The sequence below is a fragment of the Anser anser genome (genome assembly GCF_964211835.1).
Source record: "Anser anser genome assembly, chromosome: 27".
Lineage (NCBI taxonomy): Eukaryota > Metazoa > Chordata > Aves > Anseriformes > Anatidae > Anser > Anser anser.
In genome coordinates, this window is record NC_139748.1 from 2,041,569 (window position 1) to 2,054,557 (window position 12,989).

Sequence of the window (12,989 nt, forward strand, 5' to 3'; positions counted from 1 at the left end):
ACTGATTTTGGGGGTAGACTAGGTTAGCGATTTTAGTTATCCGGTCCCAGCACAGGATATACAGCATGCATCCACTTGAGAAGGGGGAGCAGTACTGGATTTTGGAAAACATTTGATAAATTGTGGTATAGACAGCCTTTTCTTTTTGCAGTTCTATAGTTAGTTTGAGAAAATTCGTGTACTTCTACTCAACCAAAAACTGTAACACTGTGGTACTGCCAGGAAGCTAATACTCTTAACGAAGGTGCGGTCAGTCCTAGCCCCCTCTTTCAAATATCTTCCTAGGAATGATTTACTGTAAGGAAATACATAGTTCCAAAACATAACTGATTTTTCCCTCTAAGAATAACAACTTTTTTCTTCCATTCTGCCCTTCTCGAGTCCTCTTTTTATAACAGGTGTGATCCATGAAGGGCAGAGGGAGAAACTGTCACCCACCTCTCGCTTCCTGAGCCTTCCACTTGTCATACACTGTCTGGCTAATTCTTGTGGTTATGCACAAATGCCCCTTCAAGGCCCTATACACACCCATAAATGGCAACGAACCTAGCCCCCAACAGCTTGCAATAGAATAGATTTCAAGTATCTTGTTTCTGAAAAGTGATTTTACCAACACTACAGATAACTACTCAAAGCATGTTTGAGGCTGATTCAGCAAAGGGATGTTTTGTTTTGTTTTTTAACATCTGTCATAATCTATCCTGATATAATATTTATATACACATATACACGTATAAATAAATACACAGACACATACATGTATAGATAGATAAATAGACCTACATGCTGACTTAAACATACGAGCTAGCAATCTGCTTTGTTAGCACTCCTAACCTATTAGTCTATACAGTGGACTCAGGTGGCTCACGCGTTAACTCAATACCCTCCTTAGAAACCTACAACATTCTAGGAATATTAGGGCTATGGCTAAGCCTTCAGTAGCTGCACCAGCTTATAGTCATTTATTCCAGTGCTGTAATATGTTACCGAAAACTATGTTTAGTCCTGTTTTAAATGATTAAAATGCTCTGCCTTTGCTGCTTCCTGTAGGAGGTTATACTGCAGTTAATCTTACCATTATTGAGTTTTTCCCGATGTTTTAATTTAATCTTCTTTTGCTTTATTTAATTTCATTATGTCATCATATCTGCTCCCCATCTGAACACCCTCAGCCTTGTAGTTCAGAGGCCTTGCTCTCCACCACTTTCCACCTTGCAACCTCATTTACACTGGCACAGAATGAGGGTTAAATGCTACCATGCTGATAGGGTACAGTGTTCCTTCCAATGCACAGGTGTAAACAATTGCCAAGAGCCAGGGACTCAACTTGGACTCTCAGTGCTGCCTTTCTTTCTCTTGATTTACTGTGGAGTGGTAAACAAGCCACTTCATCTCTCTGTATCCATTTCTTTATCTGTAAATAGCAATCATAGCAACCCCTTTCTAAAGTGTGTTTGGCGCATTTCATTGTTATCGATCAAAATGCTTTCTGAAAAAAAAAACAACATTTTTAAGTGGCAAAAATACAAGCAAGGAGGAAAGCCAGTCCTTGGGGTTTCTGGATGGCTGCCTGGTTTCATATTAAGGCAGACCTCGTCTTTGTTCTTTTCCGTGGAGGAGGAATCAGTGTTATCCTTGCCCAAAAATATTCGGCTTGCCTCTTCTACCATTAACTTAGCATGCGCAGCCCCACGCAGTCAGTACTTCAGCACAGACTTTCAGAGGATAAAGACAGACAAAATTAAGGAAGTCTGAGCCTAGAGGAACAGGACTAAAAATATTTTTAATGGAGGCATTAGCTCCTTTTATATGCTGATTTGAAGTAGAGTGAGTAATGTTTCCAAAAGCACTTGAAATATGCTTGTACAAAACCTCTCATGGATCGCCCAACACAGCTACATCCTCATTATGGGAGCACTGTGCATTCATTGAAACAGCAAAGACAAGAATCTATCGCCATCATATCAGTGGTTGGTAGGGCAGAACAAAACATCCTTCAAATGAGATGCATGGAAGAAGGAAAAACATTTGCACACAAGAGCGTAGGAACAGTACTACAGCCACTTTTTCCTATAATAAAGGAAAGCAATTACCTTTACTGAACTGCAAGGCTCTTCATAATCTTTATAGCAACTTACAAACCATTTCTGAGATAAAGACAAGTCAGTCCTGAGAATTCCTAGACCAGAACTTTAACCAAAGGCCTTGGGCCATTCTCTTCAGTGGTTCCCAGTACTGCCCTGCCTTACCAGTCTCCTTGTCCCCTTCCCCAGTACCGAGCATGCCCAGGGCCAAACACATACATTGCCACGGATACAAAAACCAGCACGTACCCTGCAGCCCTCGTCATTCCTGATGCATGTAGAAGGGGAATTCTTCAGGTGTGGGCTGCCTCCAGGAGAAGTATCCAGAAACCCAGGCTGCTTCTAGTCCTGCCACCTTTCTGAAAGGCAGGGGGCACAAAACAGCCTGATCAGCGAGACTGCTCAGCACAACATCAGTAGTATCTCAGCAATTCACTTCAAAAAACCTTCCCTCTCCCTCTAATTCCTTGCAAGTTTTGATAGCTTTTCCTTCTTCATGAAAAAAGATATAAAGAGACTGTTGGTACAGAAAGCATGTGGAAGGGGGTTGTTTTTCCAGTGTTTCATAAAGCAATACTAAAAATATGAAAGAAGCAACACCTTTATCTAACCGTTCTGCTTCTTTTCAAAACTCTTTTTTGAGGCAAAAATATTTCCACAGATTTTCAGCCTATGCTATCGATTCACTCTCTTCTCACCTGGCATTGCATTGCTAATAGAAGGAAACACACCCAATTGGTAAAGAACGATGAGAAATACCTTTCCCATCCAGGCTTAAACTTTCATCTACTCTTTCAAAAATCCAACTTTTACTTTTCTTTTCCTTAAATATCTTAGGTATAGCCATAAAGAAGAGGCTACTGACAACACAACTTGGTACAAAAAAATTAAAGAATAAAAATGTAATCCATGCCCCGCTAGCACAAGATCCTTCACTGCAATATATCACACTGCTTTCTCTAGATTACATTTAAAATTCTCCACAGAAAGGACTCCCACTGCTTCCCTAGAGAGCTTATTCCAGACTAATAGATCTCAATGTCAAGGATTTTTCCCCTGCTGTTCAGCCATAATTCTTACCTTATTTTCCCTTCCCTTGTTGCCACTATACTTTCACATCTTGTCAAATTATTCTTCTTTCCACATGGAAAGAAAGCTGCCCTTTTTTGCATGAAATTAGCACTGTAGAAGTAAAATGGGGAAAAGGTAAACCAAGTAACACACATGGCTTTAGTGTGGAATAAAATTAATATATAATTCAAAAGGAAACATTAGAAAAATACATTCTTCTTTACATTTTCCAGAAATACTAAATTTAAATCAATGCCGTTTGCCTAACCTGAAACAGTTGATAATATACTTGTACTGCAAACCATCGTTCTAGCTAGGACAGCTTAAGGGTGTGCATGAAATTCAAATACCAGCTAGAGGAAGCAAAGTTTCTTCAAATATTTTGCTTTTTGCTTTTTTTTTTTTAAGTAAAGAGGTTGCAAACATTGTATCTTACGTGTATTATAAAACAGATTCAGTATATTAAAAATCACATTTAATTTATGGGTTGCAACATCCCTTGGATCCTGTTTTAGTATTTTATCAATGTCAGATGTCAGAGCTACAAAGTCAGCATTCATGGATGGCTTACAAACAGCAGCAGCTTTGAACTAAAGGCTTTATTGTGCTTTTAAAATTAGGCAAATAATACCCATTTTCCACATAACTTACCAATAAAATACACCTTGATTGAAAAATAATCACTTCTCCAACACTTTAAGCAACTGCACTAGATACGCAATTTCAGAACTCAAGTGTTTAGGCTTCACATTTCTGGATGCCATAAACACCCTTCAAAATGGTTTTATTCTTCTAAAACTTTAAAAGCAAACACAATGCAGTGTGCACATTGATTAGAGGTAGTATCAGGAACCTACGTTCTACTCCTAATTGTCTCGATGAATCACTAAGTGACCTCGAAGAAGTCATTTCACCTCTCTATGCCAATTATACAAGTTGTATAGCAATTAATAACTCATTTTTTTTAAAAAGTGAAGCTCAGTTCATTAACACCGACAAAAATACCATAGAGAAAGCGTACCGGAATAGTACTGCTACTTACATTCAGAACGCAAAAACTGTGCCAGAAAAACTACAGGTGGATCGTTCAAAAGACCAGGTGACAAAGAGCTTGTGAAAATTCCTCCCTGAGTTTTGATCTCAGTCAATAGTCTGTTACTTTCGTGTGTATATGTGTGCACGTGTTTTTGTTTTGATTTAAACTCGTACTAGTCACAGGAAGTCACACAGCTGTGTGAGCGAGAAGTTAATAACCACACCGAATGTTCTTCTCAGTTGTGGCGACTATGACTGGGAGCTCCCACAGGCTCCTTGGACCAATGAAGTATCTTTCAAAATGCGTGTGATGGTATATTTTTGATAAATTAGTAAGGCATTCCAATGGTGTTTTCTTTAGGAGTTTTATGTTATGAGAAGCTCTCAACCTTATTTTCTATTTTCGTACTATAAATGGGCTTTGCTTACAACCATCAGAGGACAGATACAAAATGTACTGTATACAACTGCAGGTAGCTTCATTTGAGAACAACTTTCTAGAAGAACCAAGTTTCTTGTTGTCTTCTTTTGGAATTGTAGTGCATATGTTGAAACTTGTATATCATTTACAGTATTGAGTCTTGTGCCACTGCTGTACCTGATGTATCCAATCTGGATTAAACAGAGTATGTGCCACAAATACCAAGACGATGCTGTAGATTTCTTCTAAAAAAAGATTTTGGGAGGTTCTTTTGGAGAACATTGGGTGATAGCCTAAGCAACCTGAGCTGCATTTAAATACTAAAACACTTAATTCATCAATAATTGACAAGAACAGCAAGATAACAGAGATGCTGTAGAAGAGCATTAAAGCAGATACCTAAGTGCAACTTTTACAGCAACTTCCTTTCGCATGTTAAGAGTTGCAGCAAACTTCATCCTGGAAACCAGACCAGAATCTTAAAATTATGCAGATGTAATGTAGAAGAGCCCTCTCCCTGTGGTGATTTGTTGTGACACAATGGGGCAATGCAGGGGAAGAGAAGAACAGGAAGAAAAATATTCCTAAAGTAATGCTTATTTAACTTAAAGAGCACATATTATGACTTTCTTCTAAAAGGCAGCCTGGCCTTAGAAGTTCCTGTTAGGCCAAAGGCTTGCATTCTGTATCACAGATAGGGTCCTATTGTTTCAACTGCAGATTGTTTCTATTTCAACAAGTAGAGCTGATCTCTTCTTAACCATAATAGAAAGTGTCATGTAGAATCATTATTAAAAATTTTCAAAATTATTTGAAAAAATTGAAATGTGAGATCTAACACCCAGTGAAGGCTGAACTTGACTTTTATTTCTTGCAGTGAAGCATGACACCCACTAGGGGACACCATTTCCCTAGCTGAAAAGGGGAAAAAAAAAAAAACACCAAGAAAAGCCCAATGCAGGACAGCACTCAACTAATCCTGTGCTAATTTTCTACGCCACTCAAACTACAAGAATCCTAAAGTTCTTCTTCACAGCAAAGAGTCTGAACTGCATGGCATAAAGTTTAGACCCACAACTGCACAAGAAACTGCGCAAGTGCTGCCAGGGACACCACAGGGTTTCCACAAGAATATTGCACCATTAAGAACTCCCAAACAATTTATTAATATGAGTGAAAGTGTATCGTATTTCTCAAAATTGATTTGAAAATAGCAACAAGTGAGCAACCGAGTATCCTTGAGGACATCCATCTCTCCAAATTGAAATTCTCCCTGGAAGTACAGTTCGTACTAGATAGGAAGCAGTGCTTCACTAAAGATAATCCAACCTTACCCTGATCAAGAAAAAAAAAGAAAGCAAGGGACTAGATGTGCTCTGGTGAACTTTGAGAAATCAGCGATACTAGCCATAGAACTCTGTCTCTGTTCCCAAACATACTAAAGCTAGGGGATGAAGTTTCAAAATTAGTGTGAAGGGTCAGCCTAGCATCAATAGCCTAAACCAGCCACCACTTCCATCTCGTCCTGCTTCAGGGTAGCTATGTACAAGGCAGCGCAACCAAAACAAGAAATACCAATTAGCGTTAGTACTAACAGGTAATTTCATTTCTAATTAAAGCTTTCCTTTAAGTGTGGCAAGTCTGATATTGTTGCACCCTGAGGGACAGACCAATTATAATAGCTGCACACTTTGTACGTAATTAAACCATCCCCTACTGCACAGCTTTCCTGTCCTATAGAAATGTTATTTATACAGTGTTAATTAACTGGACTAAAATTAGCAATACAAGCATTAAGATGCAGGTTTTAGTCTGTCACTAATAACTGGTATATAATCAGTGCCTGATGTTTAATAAGAGAATTACAGAAAAGGGGGAATGATCTCTGACTATAAACAACTTTTGTAGTCTCATTATGAATTCATCCTCACCCAAAAGTTACATGCAAGGAAATCAGGCAGAGAAAACTGGGTTGGTTTGCATTTTCTCCTTACTGAGTTTTCTTACATGGAAGCAAATGACTTTTGTCTTTTATTTACTTAGCATTTGAAAGATTGCAACTGAACATCCAGCTGTCTTTCATTTCCTTTTATTAACAACTTGTAACATCACCACTGGAATTCATGTAAAAACATTTACCTAGACACAGCTCGCATATGAAAAAGACAATATTTTTCTTTAATCTGTTTATGTCTGACAATGTACTTGCAGACAGACAGTTACGTTTTCACAGGTATTTTCCATTTGCTGTACCAACCAGCCCATCCTTAACAGCAGAAGCATTATATTAATCACCACTGTTCAGCAGTTCCTGAAGGTAGACTGAGTTGACATGATAAGCATTCATCCAGTTAAATTGTCTGTAACTTTTTCTGTAGTGCATGTGAGACACTGCAGCATAGTAGTTTTGCCATGCTTGATAATAAGATTTCCAGTAGTTTTTATAACTCCAAGCCTCTTGCAGAAACCCAGGAACAGCGTCATCCCAAGAGCCGCAGGAGCAGTCATCTTCAGTTTTTCTTGTGGAAGGATTAGGGCATTGATGGTAATGGTTTCTCTTTTGTTTAGAATTTTGTTTCGGAATTTTCTTTTTCGCTTTATTTTGCTTCGGGACTTGTGATGGCTCCTTTGACTTCTCTGGTGTAGGACAGAAGCCTGTAAGACCCTGATGCGTGGTAGGAACAGCATTCTTCTGAGTATCTGAAAATGCTTCAAAGCATGAGTTATTTTCACTATTGGAGGAAGCCCTTGAACTGTACGAACCATCACTGTCACCAGACAGTGCTACATTTGCTACTGTTTCTGTATTATGTTCCATCTCTTTCCACTCTACATCACCATTTCTGGGGAGTTCACATTGTTCCCCTGGGCCTGAATAGCTTCTTAAAATTTCAACCTCTCTCTCCAACCCTTCTTTAATGAAGTATTCATAGTCCTCAACAAACTCTGAGAAGTTCCAGGGATTGTTCTGCTGGTTTTTGAAAGATGACAAGCAGGGAATTCTGGGAAGATTTTTTTTCAATGCTTCTTCATCTGGAGCCCCCATGTTATTACTTTGTACACCTATTCTGGAGACAGTTTCTACTCGATTCTTCTGTTCTGTGTTGCAACTGGAAGTTTTGGGGTTTCTGCTACCTTTTTCCACATTTGCGGAATTTGTGCACTTTTTCACCAGCTTTTGCTTCAGAGCCTTTTTTGGCCTCTCTACAGAATCTTCACCCGGAAGATCAGAATGAGGCTGACGTACCTCCGCAGAACTATTTTGAACAGACTGAAGTACTGGTTCCTCTGATTTGAGAGGCACAGTGTCAGAATTCACAGAAGCACCTGTATATACAACAGGTTTGACTTCAACCTCACAGTCTTCAAACTGATCCATCATTCCAGGAGGTATAGGCTCTGTACAAAGGGGGAAACAAGCAGGCACTCAATTAAGTGCATCGTTCCTTCTGGAATTCAAATGCGTACTGAAGGAAAGCTTTGTAAAAGCACGGATAAGATGTTAAGACATTTTAAGGATGCAAACCAACCTCTTCAATTCTTGAAAGAGCTCAAATAACCAGAACATTTTCTTCACGGAAGGCATCAAGAAGTTGATTAATACAACAAGCACTGCATTACTCATCATCTGTATTTCACATCTTATTTAATCAGGTAAAAAATTAGTAGTTATGTAAGAAGGTTAAGTGCTACATTTTTGGCAGAACAGTTTCTGGTAAAGCATGGCAGCAGATATCTCATTTCAATTATTCTTTCCTTCCGCTGTATCTTACAGCCTGAGAAAGGCTTCATACTGAGTTTCTGGAAATTCAAGTAATTATGCACTTGACAAAGCAACAGCTGGATTCTGAGTTCCTGTCCCTATCTATAGTCATGCACTAAGTTCATTTCCTATTTCTTCCCACAACTGCAGCAGTTACGTAAGAGGTCATAAGCACTGGGGATGAGAAGTCTAACTGTACCAAAAACAATGCCACTTTAGCAGAGAAGATGCATGTCAGTTCACTGTAGATGTCTGAAGCATTGAATGAGCAGCAAAATGCAACCAACCAAAAAAACATTTTATATATATATATATATTTATATATTTATATTTATATATATATAAATATGTAGCTGCATTCACAGGAGAGAGCATACCTGGTAAAGGCAGAAGCCGAAGGTTACATTTCTGAGCAATTTTCATCATCATGTTTTCTTCCTCTCCACGGCAGCAGTAGGTCACAGATAAGCCTAAAGTTCCTGTGATACACAACAGAAAGTACAATTACCTAACCAGACCTATGTAAGCTGGTGCAACCTCAGGAAATCCACAACTGTGCTTTTACCAAAGCGCCCAGCTCTGCCAATGCGATGCATGTATGTTTCCCAATCTACAGGTACATCCAGATTGATAACCAGATTCACTTTTTCAGCATCAATTCCACGAGACGTCTTGAGAAAACAAAAAAAGGAAAGAAGGGGAAAAATAACTGAATATGCTGAAAAGAAATTTAAAGAAATACAACAACACATTTGGGAATAACTGCTCATGTAGTAACTTCTGGTTGTTAAAACACACTATAAAGCATCTATGAATTTCCAGTGAGTTTACAGTAATACACATAGAACAGGCACAATGCACTGGGATAATGAAAACTAGGGATCGTTTTATTTATTCCTTCTGCACAGCTAAAACAAGCAAGCATATTTCTTCCCAGCATTAAAGAAATCAACCTGACAGCATGCAGATTTTTTTTTCCATGACAGAACCTCAAGCAAACAACAGAAGAAATACATTAACCACTCAAAAAAAAGCTGAGTGCTTCAAACATAACCACTGCTTGATCTGAAGTTGTTTGGGATATTACTATTGCGAGTATACTGCACTAAATAAAAACTTCTTCCCATAGCTCCTACCCAAAGTTAACACCTCCGCTCCTCTGAAATCTCTACAAACTTCTACCATTCAACAGCTAAATTAAAACTGATTTTTGAAACAGTTGAACAGCAGGAGACAATTTCAAAGTTTCACAGTGTAAAGTCAAACAGCACGCAAGTCACACATTTTATCAGTACGTGTATGTTCTACTCAACATCAAGACAAATCTAACAATCTCAAACAGCTTTATTTGCAATACTCACACATGCTGTGAAATACTAACTCACCAAGTCTGTGGAAATCAGAACTCTACAATGGAATTGCTTTAATTTAGCCATAGCATCAAGTCGTTGATTTTGATTCATACTGCCTAGAGAAACAAAAGTTAGAATAAATAGCTCATGTTCTTCAGTTTCATGCCCCTAAAATTCTGGAAGACGCTGCTTTGTAAACTGTAGCTGATATGAGAAATAAGGTTGAGAGAAACTTCTTCAAACATCGGTTCTAAATGAGTACACAGGAAACAAGCACAACAAGCTTGAGAATAAGAATTATTTTTGGCAATCTATTTCCTTTTGCTCATTTGAGAAAGAAACCGATTACATAGATACTTAACCCATTTGAATAACATCGACTTTAGACAAATTTTATTTTACAATCCCAGAAAAAATGCTGAAGTAAAAATTCAAAGGAAGATTTCTAATAAACATTTAAAGCTATCTGCTTTTTACAGCAAAGCTAGGAATAGACATGTAAATTCAACATCTGCATTCCCAGAAAATACTGCTTTCAGCTACAAATTTAACTAAGCTTTCCCTTTAAAAATAAAATAGTGCACTTGTCTAAATACTCATAAAATGTTTCTCAAACAAATTAGAAGACTGTAAAGTTGACCAATGTAAAAATTTAATTAATATGTAGGTCACAAAGACCTATGAAGGTTCAAATGCTCTTCTTAGCTATTCAAACAGAAGCCATACAAACCAAGCTTTTAGGATGAATTTTGCTATTGTAGGTCATAGTTGTGCACAACTTCAACCAACAAAATCACAAAGTTTTGAATGGGCTTACCTGAAATGCACTCAGCGGGAAAGCCTCTGGACGTTAATATTTCAGCTAGATGTTGAGCCCTGATACAATAGACAGAATGAAAACAGTAAATAAAACTACATATCTAACAGCCCACACACACTACTCTTAATAGCCAAGGATTCCATTCCAAAATTGTCACCATCATCTTACAGTCACCTAACAGATGTACAAAAGCAATAGGATATTAGGTCCCACTGTACTCTAACGTACAAGGTACTTCTGTGTTGACGCTTTATTTTCAATATTTTTGATCTGCATTTCTGAAATTTGCGTACTTTATAAAAGATCTATAGAAGTTTACCCATGAGTGGGTATTATAACCATTGCTTTTGAACATGCTTTTAACAGATTTTATTTCAGATTTATTACCTGCTATGCAAATTTGAGAAGACTAATGCTTGATTAAATGGAATCTTGCTGAACAACTCCTGTAGATGCTGGGTTTTTTCCTCAAATGTTTTATGTGGAAGTGGATGGGAATTCACGATCTTATAATACTGCTTCAACCCTGAGCATGAAACCAAGGAGACCATCAGACGAAAGTTTCCATAAAAAACATGCAAAGCACTGTGCTGCTATCAACATGTCACTGCAGTTAAAACAAAGACTTTTAAACATAAAAACAGTTGACAAATAAGAATATACCAGACAGGTTTTCCTTAAACAAATGAAACACATAAAGAATCTAAAAATTTTTAGGATGCATGCTTTGGTTTTAGGATACTCTTCTAAATCTATTGATAAGATTATCAATAAAAATGGCTCACCAATGAGACTTGGATCAGTGGGATTCAACCTCACAAACGTTGGTTCTCTCATATACCTGGTCAAAGCATTAGCTAATGATTCAGGATAAGTAGCTGAAACAGCAAGCATCTGTTTATTGTCTGGCAGTGAAGAGTAAATCCAACTATGAGAGAAAAAAATGGGAATGACTAAAAAACACGCATCTAATCTGCAGATAAATGCATAAGGTATGTGGTTTTCTTACTTGATTTGCTCCTGAAAGCTGCCTTCTTCTAGAAGCTTGTCTGCTTCATCAAGAATGAAGAGACGGATACTAGCTGTATTCAAGTAGTCCAACTCTATGAGCTGTTTTATTCGACCTATGTATGAAGAAAAAAGTAAACTGAGCTTCACAAATATTAACTCAAAGGTTCTAAAGGTAAGTTTCACAGTACTTAGTTTTTAAAATTCACTTTAATAAGCCTGCAAAAAAGCCATATTTATTATAATCTTTTGCTCAAAATACTATCTTGGTCTAAACATTTTTGTCACTGCCCTTTGGGACTCTCCTCTATTATTAACAAAAGGAAACCAGACTTCAAACATAACGTTTTTTTGTACTGTGAAATACCACGCAGTATCCAATGAAGTACAACGTAGCACATCCTCACCTGGGGAGCCAACTGCTATATGGCATTTCTTTAGTCTGACTTTGTCCTGGTTCAAAGGTGTCCCTCCAATGAAGACATGGCATTCCAAACCTTCCAGTTTTATTCCAATAGTTGTGATTACCGCATGGATCTGCACAGCAATCTCTCGTGTAGGAGCCAAAATAAGGGCCTGTAAGTGACAGAGAATGATATCCAAATGCCACAAGATAGTTCAGAAGCTTAAAGCTTTCTATTCCCTCCCACAGCCCAAGGCAAACCACTTCACAACGGGGCCCGGCGCTCACCTGCGTGGCCGGGCTCTCCAGCATCAGCGCGTCCAGGGCGATGGTGGAGAAGACGCAGGTTTTGCCCGTGCCGGACTTGGCCTGCACGATGAGATCTGCAAGGAGCCGCCACAGGAGTCAGGGGGGCAGGCGGCGGCCTCCAGCCCCGCTCCCCGCCCCGCGGCCTCCCCTGCGCCCCGCGCCCAGCCCGCCGCTCACCCAGCCCGCAGCGCCCCAGCGGAATGGCCTTCAGCTGCACCGGGGAAGGCCTGTGGAACCCAGCCGCCTCCAGCCCCGCCAGCACCGGCGCCGACAGCAGCAGCGACCCGAAGTCGGACGGGCCCCCGGGCACCGCCACGTCCCGCGTGCGGAACCGCTCCCGGCCGCCCGCCGCCTCCGCGGGCGCCGCCATCTTGGGAGCGGGCAGCGGGCGCGCGCGCGGCCTCTCGCGAGAGGCGCCCCCGGCCCATGGCCGCCGGGGCGGGGCCGCGCCGCCAGGGGGCGCCCGGGGGCTGACGGCGCCGCCCGCGCCCAGCCCGGCCCTCAGGGGCCGCGTGGGCTCGGTTCTGGCTTGTCCCGTCGTTTGTGTGCGTTACCTTGACGAAATTCTATTAACCTCGTAAAAAAACAGCCGGTGGAACTCGCATCTTCGAAGTGTGGAAGCTGACGGTGCCCGTTATTGCCAGCTGGTGGATCCCAGAAGTTGGGCGTGGGATAGTTTGCGTTCAGTTACAAATTACTAAGGGTTTTCAGTAAACTACTGAT

At 39.8% G+C, this 12,989-nt stretch overlaps 1 protein-coding gene across 1 annotated transcript; it reads right to left on the bottom strand.

Annotated features, from left to right (window-relative positions):
• Nucleotides 1-6,678: 6,678 nt before the first annotated feature.
• On the bottom strand, nt 6,679-12,665 carry DDX20 (DEAD-box helicase 20). The gene is made up of 11 exons (XM_083812416.1): nt 12,444-12,665; nt 12,246-12,340; nt 11,962-12,130; nt 11,556-11,670; nt 11,332-11,474; nt 10,934-11,072; nt 10,544-10,602; nt 9,760-9,842; nt 8,940-9,045; nt 8,752-8,853; nt 6,679-8,010 (listed from the first exon to the last, which is right to left on the bottom strand). The coding sequence occupies exons 1-11, from the start codon at nt 12,634-12,636 to the stop codon at nt 6,899-6,901; spliced, it is 2,316 nt and encodes a 771-aa protein (XP_083668542.1). The 5' UTR covers nt 12,637-12,665; the 3' UTR covers nt 6,679-6,898.
• Between the last annotated feature and the right edge of the window lie 324 nt (nt 12,666-12,989).